General features: G+C 48.7%; 11 protein-coding genes across 11 annotated transcripts; 7 read left to right on the top strand and 4 right to left on the bottom strand.

Annotated features, from left to right (window-relative positions):
* Positions 1-549: 549 nt before the first annotated feature.
* BJ212DRAFT_1486887 (NAD(P)-binding protein) lies at positions 550-1778 on the top strand (the record flags this gene model as incomplete). Its single annotated transcript, XM_041341180.1, has 8 exons — positions 550-810; positions 865-910; positions 970-1122; positions 1174-1239; positions 1296-1364; positions 1416-1483; positions 1539-1635; positions 1690-1778. 8 exons carry the CDS (start codon positions 550-552, stop codon positions 1776-1778), a joined length of 849 nt encoding a protein of 282 aa, XP_041186721.1.
* Positions 1779-2224: 446 nt separating this feature from the next.
* Positions 2225-3219, bottom strand: BJ212DRAFT_948438 (Cerato-platanin). The gene is made up of 2 exons (XM_041344422.1): positions 2350-3219; positions 2225-2295 (listed from the first exon to the last, which is right to left on the bottom strand). The coding sequence occupies exon 1, from the start codon at positions 2796-2798 to the stop codon at positions 2373-2375; it is 426 nt and encodes a 141-aa protein (XP_041186720.1). The 5' UTR covers positions 2799-3219; the 3' UTR covers positions 2225-2295; positions 2350-2372.
* A 1247-nt stretch (positions 3220-4466) lies between these two features.
* BJ212DRAFT_1469674 (uncharacterized protein) lies at positions 4467-5979 on the top strand. The gene has a single exon (XM_041339006.1). The coding sequence runs from the start codon at positions 4511-4513 to the stop codon at positions 5879-5881; it is 1371 nt and encodes a 456-aa protein (XP_041186719.1). The 5' UTR covers positions 4467-4510; the 3' UTR covers positions 5882-5979.
* Positions 5980-6051: 72 nt separating this feature from the next.
* BJ212DRAFT_1304450 (uncharacterized protein) lies at positions 6052-6597 on the bottom strand (the record flags this gene model as incomplete). Its single annotated transcript, XM_041333613.1, has 1 exon — positions 6052-6597. One exon carries the CDS (start codon positions 6595-6597, stop codon positions 6052-6054), a length of 546 nt encoding a protein of 181 aa, XP_041186718.1.
* Positions 6598-6939: 342 nt separating this feature from the next.
* BJ212DRAFT_1236172 (uncharacterized protein) lies at positions 6940-7101 on the bottom strand (the record flags this gene model as incomplete). Its single annotated transcript, XM_041329537.1, has 1 exon — positions 6940-7101. A coding segment is annotated over one exon (162 nt), but the record flags the coding sequence as incomplete, so codon positions are not given.
* Positions 7102-7980: 879 nt separating this feature from the next.
* On the top strand, positions 7981-8652 carry BJ212DRAFT_1395021 (uncharacterized protein; the record flags this gene model as incomplete). Its single annotated transcript, XM_041337165.1, has 3 exons — positions 7981-8033; positions 8122-8170; positions 8239-8652. A coding segment is annotated over one exon (201 nt), but the record flags the coding sequence as incomplete, so codon positions are not given.
* A 434-nt stretch (positions 8653-9086) lies between these two features.
* On the top strand, positions 9087-10355 carry BJ212DRAFT_948140 (uncharacterized protein). The gene is made up of 2 exons (XM_041344421.1): positions 9087-9308; positions 9366-10355. Exons 1-2 carry the CDS (start codon positions 9234-9236, stop codon positions 10059-10061), a joined length of 771 nt encoding a protein of 256 aa, XP_041186715.1. The 5' UTR covers positions 9087-9233; the 3' UTR covers positions 10062-10355.
* BJ212DRAFT_1198830 (uncharacterized protein) lies at positions 10241-10540 on the top strand (the record flags this gene model as incomplete). Its single annotated transcript, XM_041329039.1, has 2 exons — positions 10241-10416; positions 10468-10540. Coding segments are annotated over 2 exons (249 nt in total), but the record flags the coding sequence as incomplete, so codon positions are not given.
* Positions 10541-10696: 156 nt separating this feature from the next.
* BJ212DRAFT_1284871 (armadillo-type protein) lies at positions 10697-11793 on the top strand (the record flags this gene model as incomplete). Its single annotated transcript, XM_041331854.1, has 2 exons — positions 10697-11653; positions 11707-11793. 2 exons carry the CDS (start codon positions 10697-10699, stop codon positions 11791-11793), a joined length of 1044 nt encoding a protein of 347 aa, XP_041186713.1.
* Positions 11794-12046: 253 nt separating this feature from the next.
* Positions 12047-13285, top strand: BJ212DRAFT_1284830 (uncharacterized protein; the record flags this gene model as incomplete). The annotated part of the gene is made up of 2 exons (XM_041331852.1): positions 12047-12351; positions 12862-13285. 2 exons carry the CDS (start codon positions 12047-12049, stop codon positions 13283-13285), a joined length of 729 nt encoding a protein of 242 aa, XP_041186712.1.
* A 484-nt stretch (positions 13286-13769) lies between these two features.
* Positions 13770-16571, bottom strand: BJ212DRAFT_1395007 (nucleoporin protein Ndc1-Nup). The gene is made up of 7 exons (XM_041337164.1): positions 16103-16571; positions 15874-16054; positions 15627-15768; positions 15275-15577; positions 14497-15226; positions 14192-14446; positions 13770-14138 (listed from the first exon to the last, which is right to left on the bottom strand). Exons 1-7 carry the CDS (start codon positions 16416-16418, stop codon positions 14026-14028), a joined length of 2040 nt encoding a protein of 679 aa, XP_041186711.1. The 5' UTR covers positions 16419-16571; the 3' UTR covers positions 13770-14025.
* Between the last annotated feature and the right edge of the window lie 196 nt (positions 16572-16767).

Here is a 16767-nt window from a genome sequence, read left to right as displayed (position 1 = left end):
CATAATATGTTACCTATTATGCAGAGGAGCAGTGGGTAACATTCTGCCGATAAAAAGCTAATGGAAAATTGAACTTCATCAACGTCAACGATGGTCTCGTCGAACGTGGAAGTTCAAGCAAGTTGCACTTGCTCAGCCACTGCCAGTGAGTTGTCACGGTAGTTCTTGTAGATGTATATGATTGATATCAATCATGTGCATGCAGTTCGATTCTATCTTTTGAAATACAGAAGGGTCATGCAAAAATATTAATAATTCGATTCCTCGGTCTCACTAATACTACGATTGATCATGCCGCTTCATATGTTTTGTTCGTTCAAGAGGATCACTCGTATCGATGGCTGCAAAGCCATACCCTGTCATACCGTACTAATCTCGGGCCTTTGCGTATGTGCAGCTCCGAGTCCGCCTTGAAGTTGAACTTTACAACCAGTGAGTACTATTTTTAACATTTTCGAGACCCATGACCTGATGGACGCTTGGCCTTACAGTTATAATCTTAGGCTGTGGCCATGATTCCCAACACTGACTCTTGCACCACTGGCTACCATGTCTAAAGGTGTTGCTCTAATCACTGGTGCTGGTCAAGGCATTGGCCGTTCCATTTCTCTTAGGCTGGCTGCCGATGGCTTCGACATTGGACTCAGTGATATTCCTACCAACAAGTCGAACCTTGAGGGGGTCGCCCGGGAGATAACGAGGACTTATACAGGACGAAGGGCCTGCGTACTCCTTGCAGATGTTACAGTCGAGGGCGACGTTTGTAAGATAGTGGACGACGTCGTGGCCGAACTTGGTGGTCTGGATGTTGTGAGTATAGACGCCCGAGTATTGAATTATTCCCATAATTGATGCCACTTCGAGATGGTCGCAAATGCCGGTATCATTGCAGTCGCACCATTGGTAGAAAGTAAGAAATGTGGCTTTGTGATTTATATCTACAACATTGTACTGATTCCGTTTGACTAGCTACATTGGCAGACTGGGAAAAGATCTTTGCCGTCAATGTTACGGGCGTGTTTTTAAGCTACAAATACGCCGCTCAAAAGATGATTGCCTTGAATGAGACCCACAAACGAGGTCGGCGCATCATCGGCGCCAGCTCGCTAGTAGGCAAAAGAGGTGTGTATGTCCATCCGTAGGTTCTAACGCTCCACACATTCTTTCGCACAGGTGAACAATACCTCAGCGCGTATGCTGCTTCCAAGTTTGCAGTCCGAGGGATTACACAGTCTGCTGGTATGGTGTCTGTCTACATTGCCTTCCGACGATTCTGACCAGTAATCATATGTTAGCCATCGAACTTGGACGCCACGGTATCACCGTGAATGCCTATGCTCCAGGACCAATTATGACGGCTATGGGTAAGTAAAGCTATAAATAAGATATCTCGTGATGCAAGCTGAGTGTCAAAGTCGACGGACTGAATGAGGCAAGCATGAAGCTGACGGGATCATCTGACCCTAGAGGCTATAACGAAAATGTAAGACAAAACATTAGAGCTATTCTCACGAATTCGTTCAAGCATTTCTCCGCAGTCTAAGAAGAATACGTGCGTCGGATATTTGGGGGTTCCAGACGACATTGCGGGATTAGTCTCTTACATTGCCTCCTCAGAATCTCATTTTATCACAGGTAAGCATTATGGAACCTTTTTCGCTGTCTGTATTCATGTGAAATAACAAACAGGACAAAGTGTAAGTACTACTTTGAGAGCCCGTGCACGAAGACCCACAACTCTGCAGGTCACGATTGACGGTGGAATGCGTTTTGATTAAATCTTGCTAGTTGGTGTGAGGTATAAAACCTAAAGCCTGCAGTTGTATCATCTCTTGTACAATAGCCTATGGGCATGCTCTTGACTAATGCTCATGAACATGCCTTTCATACCCGTTACCGTGCAAGCTTCAAATGCGTTGATACTAGTGCCTTGGAAATTGGGGCATCGCTTCAGGTCCGCATCACATCCTCCTTCAAGCGTATGCATCTTTCGAGGGCGGAGCTTCACGAAATGCTGTCTGGAATATACTGCGATATCTACTTGCAGTTGGTCCGTAATGTTGTCGAGTCCACGACACTACGTAAACTATTCATGAACGATGCAGATATGTACAATTATGTAAGTCCATAAGTCCAAAACAACCGTAGCCTACATCTACATGTAATTTTACCAAATAAAAGTCCGTCGTTCGTGTAGAAGTTCAGCTAATTTTGATATGCAATTCAAGTCCATCGAAACTATAAGTCCCAAGTCCTAACGTTGTCTAGTAGGCACTCAGACGCAGAGGAAACTGCCTGAAAGGGTAAATGTTCAACGAAGGCATAACAGACCTGCAATAGCAGACATACCGACATACTCCGACACAATGCAACTACAAGCCGCATACTGACACATCCACTTGGGTTGCCGTAACATCCACTCTTCCCAGCTCAACGGCCAAATTGTTAGTCAAGGTGTTCATCGCCGTCTCTGAGATTGTGAAGCCGGCTTTGGATACGTCAACCGCAAGGATAGCAACGGTATTATTTCCGTAAGTGACATTATAGCAGGTCCCGCATGCAGCGGAATCATAGCCCGTCACGGTGTAGACACCGCCGACATTAGGGAATGCGCGAAGTGATCCTAGGGTCGTGTATCCCTTTGTCTCAAGCCCATAAGTGCCATCTGAACAAGCGACACTGGAAAGGGAGAGGGAGGCGTCATCGTACGTGGGGTCGTATGAAAGGGTTTCTGTCGTTTGCGCCAAAGAGGAAAGGACAAAGACGGACATGGAGAAGAGGACGGATGAGAATTTCATGATGCAAAGCAGTTTGCTTGGGAGGTGTATGAAGTATGATAGTATAGCTGAGGAACGGATGAGTTCAAAGTTGAGGCCTGAGGTGCGATTTGCTTTTCAAAAGTTGCCTCCTTTTATGCGTTGATTTTTCGACTTCCCGGTTGACCCCTGTAACGTCAGTACATGCGGTTGTATGGTGTTTCGAAAAAATCGTCACACTCGGAAAGTTATAGCCGCGTCATTTAGGTCACTAATTCGTGTTGAGAAGAGCAATGGTCAATGCGGGGATCAAATATACGCGAGTGTAATGGAAGACTGAGCTTCGGGATTGATAATAATCTTCCGATTGGCATGGGAACCAGTATCTGGTCTGTGGCCTGCTGGTCCAAGAACGTGTCTTATGGTTTAGCGGAAATGATGGGATCTGTAATACCACGCTCACTGACTGAGGGAACACGATGCAAATAAAACACAGCTTGATTGGCGGTGGCGCGTGGCGCGAAACCTATGCAACTGGTGTCGATGAGACAATTAAAAGAAGCAAGCCTGTCAGGTAAACCCACAAAGACCTGGCGAGGTGGCGGGACCCCTAAGTGGCAGTCAGTCAGAGAAAGGCAAGTTCTTATATCCAGATATATACAAGCATACTGAACAATTCAGTAGCACCCGGTGGCCAAGCTTATACACATCGGGAACAGGCTTACAGCCCTCCGGGCATCTGGACCCGACAAATCACATGCCGTGCGGGAATTCGTACACGCAGAAAATTAATCCACTATATTTTTTGTGGGTGAATCAGCAACGCTATATGATATATCCTGTGCGGAGAACACCTTTTGGAGGGCGATTTCGAGAAGGCCCTGCAAGCTTGTCATGAGCTGGCGCTTCTTATCATGATTCTTGCTGATAAGAAGTCTGTCTAACAATTTCCGGGTGCCCCTTTCTATTCAATATTAAGCCTGGTGGCTGCAGGGCTGCGTGTATGAATGGTGATTGAGAGCTAAACCCGGAGGATTTGAGTGTAAGACCATGGTGGATTCTGAAGTAATGGAGTAAGGCGTGAATTGGACGTTGTCGTGGTGATGGTAGCCTCCCCTAGACAGAGCTAATACCGGACGTTTAACTTCCTTCTAATGTGTTGGGAAGTTTGAAGGGATGATGTAGGGATGGTGCATACGAAGATGCAGGTACTTACGGCAGATTATGTACAGATGAACGTTTAATAAGAAATATGGTCCTCCAAGACCAGGGCTCAGTGGTCGACAAAGTGACGAGCGTCCTGATTGAACCTAGAAAATTTGCCAATGATGACATGAACGACAGGTAGCTAGCACCTGTCTCGAATACCAGAGAGAATGTGTGTTGCAATGTGTCTGACATTAAGAAGCAAAAGGTATTACCCAGTGCAAAATGAGAAATATCAAAAGCGAACGCGTCCAGGTGCTGTTACAAACGAAGGGTGAGGAGATACGAAAGAGGATGATGAAGGACTGACAGTGGCACGGAGGATACTTGAGGCATGTGATTCCTGCTAATTGCTGGACTGTCTGTGCACGCGTACGTGTGTCGATGATCGTTGTAGAATGCAACGTGTATTCTATTAGTATGACTCGTTGTCGTTGTCCAACACGGAGTAAAATTATTTCCCACCAATTTGTTTAGCGCCTAGAGGCTATGTATGTCACAAACCATGACGCTCGGCTGTATTGCGGAGGTCGTTTAACAGCAACATCATGGATATCATCACTAGTTACAAGCCCACCTTTTCTGTACCAATCAACCAGTCAAAATTCAATCTCAATACATCTAACGTTGCTGGATTCTTTGGTGGCGATGAAGCGATCGCAGCGATGACCACTGTTCATCTCTATCGTGGGAGGCGCTGGCTAGGCTGGTATAATTCACCAGGAAGTTATACTGTCGCCAAAAAGTTCGGGCGGCTCGCGAACTCAAGATTCTGGGATGGTCTTTTCCCTGGCCCAAATCTCACGCCCGCTGAGGTATTTGGGCTAGATGGAAAACCTGGCCCTCGTTATTGGGGTGTCTTCTCGGGCACAGAGATGACCACCGGTCACCTGGCGTACCTCATGGTACAGAAGACCAAAGAAATTCAGCCAGAGGCGGAAGTGGAAGGCAGGGAGACTACGCCTCTGTCCGTCACCATTGTTGATGTCGGAGACGGAGTGGTAAAGCACTTGGACCGGGCGCCTATGATGAGCACCCATCATGCTCTCTTGGCCGCTATTCCCATTACAATCAGTTTGGCGACGTGCGGGATTTCTGCTGCTTCAGGAGATTGGCTAGCATTCGCCCTCATCATGTTAGGAATCATTTCAAGTGGCGTATCTTGCCTTGTCATGGGTACTGCTCAACTCGAATTTGCTTCCGTCAAGGAAGCCGCTCCGGGCGTGCCGCCTGCAGACGGGTTGCTACTCATGCGAACCGATGTAGTCATCCTCAGAGGCGCAGAGAAAGACATCGATCCAATAACCAAAGGGAAGTTTGATCTGAAAATGGGTGGCGGCCCAGAGTTCAGACGAATTGGACTCTGCTCGCTTCTCCTCCTCGCGCAGTTCCTTCTCCAGCTCCTTCTCATCCCCCAGGCATCGACGTTCGGGCAGATCATGTTCATCTCATCAGTCGCAGCCTCATGGGCATACAATTCATTTCTCTCGTCACTGGAACAGGAGAAAATACAAATCGGTGTCTTGTTGAAAGCGCTTCGTGATCCGCCTATGTTGAAAATTGCACTGAAAAACAGAGCTGCTCAGGCGGTTTTTGCATGTTTGGTTCTCAGCGATAACGTCCGGAGGCCTTCGAATTCTGACTTCAAGCCAAAAGAGGTGTTGCAATGTTTCATCCCAAATGAAACAAGAGTATGGAATACATGGAGAGACAAAGTAATGGAGGAACTGGAAAAACACGAGGAAGAAAAGTCGTTCGACCTTAGCTCTAGTGAACTGCCCGGGTTTAGAGATGATGAAAAGGAACTCCTGAGGTCACTGTTTCAAGATGCCCGCAGTGCGTATAGAGGTTACCAGAAACACATAAACAAGATCAGACCCATTTATTCTCCGCCGTTAAACGAGAAACAATTATCTTGACCGGACCAATACATTCAAGGTTGTATTTTGTAATACTTGTTGTAACATAGCATCCATTCGTAGAAGCAAAAATACTAGTATATATAAATATGTGAAATACACCTCAACTGAAATGACTCGGGACCTCTCAACTTCTGAAGCTGGATGACGTCGTTCAGGCGTGTTCTAACTCAGACCACCATCTCCCCCATTGCCTCCACGACCCCTGACCCGAATTCACTCTTCTCCTGCGAGACCGTGGTCGACGCGCTCGCACTACGGGCCCTAGGAGTGAGAAAATCGACAGCAAGTCCAGACCCTGTGGGGATCACCGGTAGCGCCTGCGATGTCTTCTCATCATCTAGCACGTAATTGGCAGGATCGGTAGCTTTGGGTGTAGCGCGCCCGCGTCGAAAACGGTACTTAGGACGTGTAAGAGTGACATTGGCATCGGATTGAGCACGCTTGAGCTTCGAGACCTGCGCAGATGTTGGAAGGCTTGTCCTTTGAGAGTGCGAACGGAGCATGCGGGTAGGTTGTGCTTTGGGCGAAGACGCAAAGGGGAGGCGAATTACAACTTCGCGCGGGTGAGAGTTGTCCCTGGAGAGACGAGCGCTGCGTCGACGCTGTACATTCCCTTGAGTGCTAGTCAAGGAGCTAACGACCTCGCTGCTGTCTGACACAAGCAGAGGAGAGGCTGAGACATCAAGACTCTCGAGGAGGCGTGAGCCCGACATAGTAGGCACACGACCAGGTGGGGTATTAGCATTGTCTTGTGAAGCACGTCTTCGCTTTTTCAAAGGTTCCTCTTGCTCTTGTTCCTCCTGAGCATTTCCAAGCGCTGGCGACGCATGGCAAGTGGACTAGAAGGCATAATGATAGTTCGTTCGTCCGTTGCACTCGAGTCGATATTCACATCCCAGGATGCTTCATCCAATGTCGCACCCATGATCTTTGTCCGTATAGCTCTAGGTGCGCCTGGAACGGGTGGTACTGATTCTCGTGCTGTCTCTGTGCGGATCCCAGTTAGGACCTCTATCGCTCTCCGAATGTCCGCATCTTCCACATCATCCGCATGCAATTTGCAGTGCCTTTGGCAGACGTCCATTGATGCTCTGAGCAACCTGTACGAGTTCAGGGCGAGGCATGGTAACAAGGTCCTCATGGCAGCAAAATGGTGCACGTTGGAAGGATGTAATGATGATACTGTCGGTAGATAGAGATGTGGTCTGAAGGGCGACCGCAGGGGGAGGAGTGTAATAAAGGGGGCGACTGATTTGCGGCCTTACGGTGTCCATGGAGTGTGAACGTGGACGGGCATATCTGTTGATTTGGAGTGGAGAACGCAAGAGAGAAGTTACACGCCGAATGGGTGTCTGGGACTTGGCGAGAGGGACGGAAGAGTCGGGCATAGACGAAGATGTATCGGTGAGATGCATGGTGATCACAGAAAAGAGGAAGTTGGTGGGACGTTATGAAGAGCAGCCATGAAATATGACAACTGACTCGGTAGAGGCTGACTGCGAAGCACGGCGCAGGAGTGGTCAGCCACTACTGGCAGTTTATTATGTTCTCCAAGTCATCGACGCGATAGGTATATTTGAATCTCAATTTAGGTGTATTACGGTTGGGAATGTAGAAAGATCATGTGCGATCAATGTAGGGGCTTGATATCAAGAAACAGCTCCTCGGTTGGAGCGGCTGGACGGTCCAGTGCCAAGGTTGTCGTTAAACTCGCCAGCCAAGTACTACTGCTGATATTGTTGATTCCACAGATACCATTCTATGTAATGAAAGCACCTGCAGAATGCAGAGAAGGACGTTGAACGAACAGTGGAAAATCATGTGACCACATTTAGTGTAGGGGGAATTGACCTCCAGAATGGTAAGTCGGCAAAAAGAATTGTGGGCAGTTTTTGGCTCTTCTCAACTATGTTTCTACTACGGCAAAATAGGTTCAACCGGTGTGATCAGGGGCTTTGGGGCAGGTCAATTAAATGTTTGAGGTGGTTGTCGTTACAGCCCTCGATGGATGCCGAGTAGTAGTTAGCAGTCTGAAAAAGTAGTTGTATGACTTTCTCCCTGGGAACAAAGTGGTCAGACGTCTGGCTGACTTCTACCCACAACACTGACCAAGATACATTCAAAGGCATCTGTCCAATTTTATTGCTTGTTAGTAGGAACAATTACCAAGTCGATTAGTTCTGCCAACCACCTTCGACCTACTGCCGGCAATTGCCACTGGCAGAAATATTGCTAACACTAACCACATTGTCGATTCTACCAAAATGTCTGTGACATCGAAAAATCGTGAGTTCGTTGTTGCTAACGACTAAACTAATCCGTAACAACGCTCACGCGACTCCCATCTTTCGAAGAATTAATATTCATCATGGACCGCACTGCAAGAGCGTGTCGATATCGGAAATTTGCGAATCCAAGACAGGTATATAGTACGAAAAGCAAGTACGCATGGGCTTTTCGACAAAGCCCTCCTGTTGTGTGTTTATAGAATGAGCAAAGTCTCTACTACATCTCTCCCTTCGGAGTCAGCTTGGTCAAAGGGCTCACCTGCAGAGCAATTCATCTGCAGCTCTTTCGTCGCGATCGCAGTCTTCCGCTCCAATAGCTTACTTCTCACTCGAGGACGTCCAAGTGCAGTCAGGCTGGGGCGTGTCCATAAAAGATGGCGTCTCAGTCCCTCGAAATAATGTCGGATCAGTAATAGCACAACCAGGTCTGATTTTACTATCACTCCAAAACCATTTCTCGTTCTAACTGTTACTCTTAGCATCTGTTGTGTTTGGATCAATAGATGCCTCTGCCCCGTTATGTTCATCACCGGCTGCCATTCCCCGTGTAAAAACTGAAGCCATAAAATTTTTCGGATCCGTACCTGCTAAATCTTCCAATCATGTAAATGGCAAAGTCCTCAGCTTCCGCATCGGCCACAGGGTCGTCGAAGCAGCTTCTACGAGCTTCCCTGTCATTAACACCCTCCAACTCCAGTGCGCTATCTTCAACAGGCTGCACTATCAACTACATCTACACCTAAACCGTCCAGAGCAGACATTGTAAAGCTCTTTCAGAATCCCTCGTCATCGTCTTCCCAGTCGTCTTTTGGCACATTCTCTCCCTCCACCCGGCTCTTTAATTTACCTCCAAATCACCAGCTATCGTCACAACGGCTCCAGCAACCCTCGCAATTTGTGTTCAATGGCATGCGCTCATCACAGCAGCCTTCTGGCACCCCACGTTCCCCTGCATTCTCTTGTGCTGTGCCAAACGTGCAAGGCCAAACGTGCAAGGCCAGTCTCAACAAGGAGCTGCCTCAGGTGATCCCGGTGGCCTGCCCATCCCTGCCAGTCTCCGAATGGCTCCACACCCACATCAAGCACTTCCAGGAGGTGTAGCACCGCAGGTACCCATGTCATGGGGTGGATACTATGTTAGTACTCCATTTTTCTAACCATATTTATCAACTGTGTTCTCAACGTGGTCCAAGTATATGGATCCACATCAACCAAAACCTCCTTGGGGGTATAATGCTATGCCCTCCCAACATATGCACCGACAGTCTCACCCGCAACATGCCCATCAACCTGAACCTCTTTCCATGTCACCTCGCTCCGCAGCCCCTCAGCTACCTGGTACGTCCACAATGGCACATGCTATCCCGCACACCCCTCATACACCTCAAACACCTCTCTCCATATCTTCCCCGCTGTCCACACCCTCTACCGCCAGCGCACCTTGCCTTAACACGAACGCCCGCGATTTTGTTCCTGGCGGACGCTCTATATCCAAGATTACCATCAGGAGCCAGGATGGCATGGAGGTGACACTTGATGATCTCAAGAAGCTCAGTCTCCGGCTACCAACCGCTCCTATCTCACCCGCATCGCCCGTTGTGACCAACCGACCGCAACCTTCGGTTTTGGTATGGAAGAAGGATGGTACAAAGAAGAAGCGCAAAAGAGAGAAACAAGCCAAGCGGATGGAGGAGGAAGAGGCTACACGCAAGAGGAAGGCTGATGAGAACCGGATACTCATGGAGGAGGAAGAAAAGGAGCGGATACGACAAGCAGAGGAAGAGGAGAAGGAGCTCCTACGCCAGGAGGAGGAAGGCTGTCTTGAGGCAGAGCAGGCGCACATCGCACTAGAAGAAAAGGAACGGAAACAGCAAGATGCTCTGAGGTAGAGGAAGCCCAGCTTGAAGCTGAAGAATTTGATGGCATAGTTCAGACTCCATCACTCGCCAGCGATTCTCAAGAGCCAGAGGACGGCGAAGTCTCCGAGCATAACGAAGCTCCTGTGCCTCAGCTTAACGGTAATAGCGGGAAGAAATTGAAGGAGTCACCTCGGATAGATACGTTTATGATGTCCCCTCCCACTGAGATTCCACGAAAGCCTCCTAGCCCTATCCACCTTACTTCATCTGCGCCTCCCCCTTCCGCACTCCTCACTGCACGTGTCATCGAGAATCTAAGCGAGGTTGCGCACCCCGAGAGCCCGAGGGTTGGGTTCAATGCGAACGTCAGGGATGGCCAATTCAGGTGTGTGTTTTGCTCCTTCACTTCGAATGTCTCATTCATTGCCTCGTGTAGATACGACCGTGACTTCCTTATGCAGTTCATGCACATGTACAAGGAGAAGCCGTCTACCTCCATCCCAAGCGATTTCCAGATGGGCAATTTCCAAGTTTTAGGAAGCACACTTACTAGCGAGGAGCGGTTTGCCATGTCCAACTCCCGTTCTGCTTCAAATAGCAGTGCTTCTTCCCAATTTTGCTCCCCGATGGTGCGTATGCCCACCACAAGTGGGCCTGGCCATCCCATGCATGGCATCAACCGCATACGCAGTAAACGCGGTAAGAAGTATGGTGATGCCAACAAGGCTCTGGTGTCCCAGGAAGAACATAGTCCTGACTTTGGCGCTGCACCTATCCTAGGTGCTGGCTTCGAGCCCGTTGTGCCTCTCGAATTGTCTGCCAACCGTTGGGTCCCTACGAGTGCGACCTACAAGGTTCAACCTGATGTTGATTCGCCTGAGCTGGTCAACCGTAAGGTCAGGGCTCTGCTCAACAAGCTCACGATGGAGAAATTCGAAACGATTTCAGACAAGATCATCCACTGGGCTAACAAGGGCATGGATGGGGACGGGCAGACGCTCATCCGAGTCATCCGGCTGGTGTTCAAGAAGGTGACTGTTGAGACCGCTTGGGGTGAGATGTACGCGCGGCTATGTCAGAAGATGATGGAGCAAATCAGACCTGTGTACGACGACGGGATCAAGAACAGAGGGGAGAGGCCTATTGCTGGCAAACAGCTGTTCCGCAATTATCTCCTCAACTTGTGTCAAGAATACTTTGAGCGCCGGTGGTTCGTCAAGGAGGCTACTGCTGCAGCCGCTGGGGCAAAGGCTTCCAGCGATCACGCAACCAAGGCTGCTAACGACAAGAAGGGCACATTGGATGCTGGGCTCGATTCTGATGAGTACTACGCTGCACAGAAGGCGAAGCGCCAGGGTCTCAATCTCATAAAGTTTATTGGCGAGCTGTTCAAGGTTCGGATGCTAACCGAGCGTTTCATGCACGAGTGTGTGGTGAAGCTGCTTTGCAACATCGAGAACCCCGAGGAACAGAGGATTGAGAGCTTGTGTCAGATGTTGAAGACAGTTGGCCAGTTGCTTGACACGCCGCAAGCCCGCGCGCGTATGGACGTTTACTTCACGCGTATAAAGGAGCTAGGCGAGAGCCATAATATCAGCACTCGTATGCAGTTCATGCTTCAGGTGCGGCATTTTTTTGTATCTTTGTCGGTTGTGCTCATCATTGTGATATTTAGGATGTTATCGAGTTGCGTGACCGTATATGGATGAGCCGCCATGCTGCACCTGTGACAATTGCTACCGTTCACGCACTGGTAAGATAGATTGGTGTCATTAAACATTGTTTTATTGACACTCGTGTTACAGGCCGCCAAGAAGAGAGCAGCTGCAGAGGAGTGGCTCAACTGTCAGATGAGCATGTCTCGCGGTGGATCTCGAAGGGGCGGTGACCGTGACCAAGAGGATAGGCCTGATGGTTGGGTTGTTGCCGGTGACTATGTTCCGCGCGCGCCTCCCAAGGCTGGAGATATGTCACCGTTTGGCAACAGCACTGATGGTCCACCCATGACATTGGTGATGAGTCCAAGTGGCATCTTCGGGGCCGGCAAGAAGGACGGCAGGCGGGAAACATTTTCTCGAACGAATTCGAACTCAAATATGTTCTGTATGCTCAGCCAGAACCTTAAACTCACCACTGAGGCATTCACGAAGCCCAGTCATTCGTCGAGTCGAAAATCAAGCACCGATCCCGGTCATGATGGTGTTCCTGAGCCCACTGTGCAGCACAGGAAGCTCCAGCTTTTTCCACAAACTGTTTACCCTGCTGACGAGAGCATAATAACTCCTTTGGAAGAAGAACGCGAGAGCGTACCCATCGCCATGTCAGAAGCAGACATCAACTACTTCACCAATCTTCCACATGAGCTCCGCTTCTGACTCCTGGACAACCGTCAGATACTCATGTCTAGCGGTGGCCGTCGAGGTGGCAGCGAGCACAGCGAAGAGCATGGCCCTGATGGCTGGGCTGCTCCAGGTGGCTCTGTTCCATGGGCGCTTCCCAAGGCTGATGATGAGTCACAGTTTGGCAAGATCAGCATGGGTGCGTCCATGGTCATGAGTCCAAGTAGCGTGTTCGTGGGCAGAAAGAAGGACAACAAGCAGGAGACACCTTCACAGCTGAATTCCAGCCCAAATATCTTCAGTCAGAACCTCGAACTCACCCATAAGATGCCCACGAAACCCAGTCTTTCGTTGAGACCTAAGCCGGACGTTGATCTTGGTCATGCCGGTTTTCCTGAGCCCGCTGTACAGTACAGGAAGCTCCAGCTTCTTCCACGGTCTGTTTATGCTAATAAAAAGAACGCCACGACTCCTTCGAAAGAAGAACCTAGAAGCACACCCTCCATATCAGAAGCAGACGTCAAGATGATTGATGAAGATGTGAAAGAGTTCTTTGCCATTCGCAATCTTCAGGAGGCAGAAGTCTACTTCACCAATCTTCCTGATGAACACCGCTTCCGGCTCGTAAACAAGCTGGTTGGATCCGCACTCGAGAGCAAAGAGGCAGATGCAAGGTTGGTAGGTGACTTCTTCGCGCAGGCTATGAGCAGCGGACAGTGTACGCTCGAGGTATTTGAGAAGGGATTCATGCCCATGGCTGAATTTTTGGACGATATTGCCATCGATGCTCCCAAGGCGTTTGGCTATATGGCTATCATGCTCAGAGGCGCTGGATTCGAGAATGAGCCTGAGAGACTCCAACGGATCGCTTCGAAGCTCGGGGTTAGCGATAAGCTGGTCTCTCTCGTGGCTTGATCTGCCTGCATTTTCGATTATTTTTTATCTTTTATCTTTTTCATTAAGACCGCATTTCTGTTTTCGTTCGTTTTTTGATTGTATTCCGCACTTCCTTGGTGTTGCAAGCAGAAATATGTACATCACGATATTTGTGTTGGTCCTCTTTGTTGCTATCGTTACATACTTATATCACCATGTGAGGTTCTTGTCCAGCAAGTATTAAAGCAAGCCTCAATTAGTAGTAAGTAAAATAGGTATACTTCATACCCACTGTGCGGGAGTCAAGGCTTGGGCTGGGTGGAAGTCGTTTAATGCATGAGCATCCTCAAGCCAGAGGGTAACTGAAGAAGACAATTTACACTCGATGAACCCAACCAGATGCACGCGATAAGCACACATTCATGACGCACGTTCTCTCCTGCCGTCACGCATGTCGGACAAAAAAAGCGTTACCGACGGTTCTTGTCCACGCTCCATCGCTTCTTGAGTTCTCGGCACTCGCATATTTTATCGGAGTGTATTTTTGTCAGTGGGAAGTAAACAGTGAACAGGATTATTGGTTGCGTATGATTGCGATAGATATTAGTCTGACATTCCGAAGTTCGAAGGATAAATACAGTGGGGACTGCTTGCCCTCAGTCATTGAAGTGTCAATAACGCTGCCACGACGAGATACATAATACGGAAGCAGTCCCAGAACCCCTGAGATCTGGAGGACCCGGGGGGTGCATCATCCACGACTGTAACTCGCCGAAACACTAAGTATAGTCAACAAATGACTGTAGCTTCCGTGCAGTCCGAGGGGGAAACTTGAAAGCAACTAGCTTATCGCTGAACGTGCGCGAGATGTTTGCTACCCCAGTTTTTAGCGCTGTGAAATTTGAATTGTTAAAAAGTTTCTGGGCGAAGTATAAAGTCACAAACCATCTGAGACAACGACCAGTACGTCACCAGCTCTGGCAACTTCTAGACGCATCGTTTCTTTTTCTTCCAATATCTTTGTGTCGCCTTGAGAGAGTTCATCCGGTGTCGGTGGTGTATATTTGGCGTTCACCTCAATCTGATATCCCTCTATTGCAGATAAAAATGAGAGAAAGGCTTCAAGGATGCGTGGTATGTCCCTTTGAACCACGCCATACCTATCTTCGCTCAGGGAAGCGCAAACGAAGCGCGATAGCGCTGTGGCTAGAGTTTAATAGTTGCATATAAAGTTTGAAAATCCACTGCACCTTCAATGATGAGTGTATCGAGCTCCCTATTTGGCAAGCAAACTTCAACGACCTTATTCAAGCGCTCTCGATAAAACCATTTATTCCATGTTATCGCCGTCTCCTTCAACCAAGCTGGACAACGGCCCACAACAAGATCCCTACTGTGCGATTCCACCTGTGCAATGAAGCCGGATATGATGCTTGATGCGGGTTTAGCCAGGACAGCATTGGCTGCTGGGGCAGCTGCAGATGACGGCGCCACAGACCGGAAGAGTTCTGGAATGTGCATTTGACTGGCCCGTTCCTCCATTTCGCCTGCCACTGCCGCAGCAGCCTTCGAGATCTCTGAATTTGACGAAACTGAATCCAGCATACTGCCAAGAGGAGATTGTCGCGGAGCCTTGAAGATAGCCTTTCGAATCAGAGGGGTCGATGGCGGATCCTTAGGTTTGGGGATTACCGGCGCTACAACGACAGGAGGAGTGATCGATGCACCGCGTCGCAGGAATGTTTGATAATCCTGTCCAAGACGCAGGAGCGACTGCCGGGCCAAGACATTCCACAAGCTTGGGCTATATTTTTGGTCACCAAATAGGGCTGTTCTACGGGCGCTCCCTGCCGAGGATTCATCTGAAGCCAGCTCTGCTAACTCAGCATATGCAAAGTGTGCGAACACTGTGTCCTGAGTTGTAATCCCCGAGACCACTGTTACATTAGGATCTGTAGTAAGGGTGCCAACTTTGATCGGCTGAAAAAGACCTTAGAATGCAGATTTGCCGTTGCAAAGGATAATTACCTGGGGAACATATGCATCAAATAACGACTCTGCGAACTCCCAACTCATCACAGTCACGAGGCCCATCATAAATGATCGAACCAAAAGCGACCAGTGTAATATAGGTAGAGTTAGAGTCCATGTACCCTTTGCAAAATGTGCAACAAATGGTCGAACAATACTGCTCACTACCGGAAGCTTTAAGAGCAGTGGGAGGGCAAGCATCCGCGATAGACCAAAAGCGACGCTATACACCATCAATGAAAATGAGGTGAAAAGAGCCATCGTTAAAGATAGCTTCAGAAGATTGCTCGGGGAATATGGCTACGGGTGGACCGTCAAACATGGTCCAGGAAGGAGGGAAGACACTCACAAGTTCCGATGAGTTAAAAGGTTTCGTCCATCTGAACACAAAACGGTCCAACATGATGTTCCGAAGTAAGAAACTAGCGGCTAGCCACAACTGGGCCAGGACGAAGAAGAGCAGTCGACCATTGAGGTAGTACGGATGTTTCCTGGTAAAAAACCTCAGCTTCCAAAATTCAACAACACTCGGAATGAAATCGCGCATCATGCAACCCTCTTCCGGGCATATACAGTAAGATTGCTGAATCACATACCTTGACTTTACGAAGGCATTCAAACGAAGGTTTTCACGTTCTTCCGACGTAAATGAGCTCATATAGAGCGTAATGAGCATCAATGTACATGACGTGTACACTGCTAAGCACCGTCGTGTGCTTGGCTTTGCAATAGCATTCGTGAGCATTTTGGCTGGTGAAGTCGCAGGTGTGGCGGCAGCTATGCAACAGATATAAGACAGCATACAGACGAGATAAAGTAACTCACAAGTGAGGTAAACCTTTCTCATGGCAATCACAGGCAACACACCAACGAACCACTTAAGGCATGCCATCGTCCAAGTTCCCGGCGAAAGCAACCTGGCGAAAGCACTCGTCTCATCCTCCCCTCCCAAAAGAATACTGACGACCAGGGTAAATGCAACGGAGAACGCAAATATATTGTGGATGAGTCGTTGTCGAAGGGCAGACCTAACAAGGGGTTCATAAGTTTGAGAAGCGGATGGCACGGTCAGGGACAGGCGTGCAGTCAACGAGGATGTTATTGCTCGCGTTCGCATAGTTTCTCCCATTCCTGCAGACATCGTACCCTTGAGCTATTCCAGTTCTGAGTATCTGTCGCCACAGTAGAATGATGGCGACAGTAAAAGTTCTTGGTGAAACTTTGAAAGAGACAACTGAAGTCAAACTGAAGTTGGCGTTGAGTTGACGTTTGAAGTGCCCACCCAAAAACGGCGGCGCAATTGAAGTAGGGTTAGGGTCCCAGCTGAGTCTATAAACCATACTGATGCTCACGGTGTACTTCAAAATAAGGTTGACTTCGATATCCTCTTTCACCATTTTTGATACACATGCATGGCTGAAAGTTTGTACATATACGGGATCTGTTGGCTGGTGTACAGTGATATAACAATCAAATTGGTCTCATTGATA

The sequence above is a fragment of the Suillus subaureus genome (assembly GCF_016647635.1).
Source record: "Suillus subaureus strain MN1 chromosome Unknown BJ212scaffold_63, whole genome shotgun sequence".
NCBI lineage: Eukaryota > Fungi > Basidiomycota > Agaricomycetes > Boletales > Suillaceae > Suillus > Suillus subaureus.
The sequence above is the reverse complement of the archived record's forward strand: the minus strand, read 5'-3'. Positions and strand labels throughout refer to the sequence as shown.

Coding starts and splice junctions, on each gene's coding strand:
- BJ212DRAFT_948140 (XM_041344421.1), top strand. CDS start 9,234: ATGGCTCCACACCCACATCAAGCACTTCCAGGAGGTGTAGCACCGCAG. Junction 9,309..9,365: donor TGTCATGGGGTGGATACTAT/GTTAGTACTCCA, acceptor ACGTGGTCCAAG/TATATGGATCCACATCAACC.
- BJ212DRAFT_1395007 (XM_041337164.1), bottom strand. CDS start 16,418: ATGTCTGCAGGAATGGGAGAAACTATGCGAACGCGAGCAATAACATCC. Junction 15,769..15,873: donor AATGCCTTCGTAAAGTCAAG/GTATGTGATTCA, acceptor GTTTTTTACCAG/GAAACATCCGTACTACCTCA. Junction 15,227..15,274: donor TTGATGCATATGTTCCCCAG/GTAATTATCCTT, acceptor GGTCTTTTTCAG/CCGATCAAAGTTGGCACCCT.
- BJ212DRAFT_948438 (XM_041344422.1), bottom strand. CDS start 2,798: ATGAAATTCTCATCCGTCCTCTTCTCCATGTCCGTCTTTGTCCTTTCC.
- BJ212DRAFT_1469674 (XM_041339006.1), top strand. CDS start 4,511: ATGGATATCATCACTAGTTACAAGCCCACCTTTTCTGTACCAATCAAC.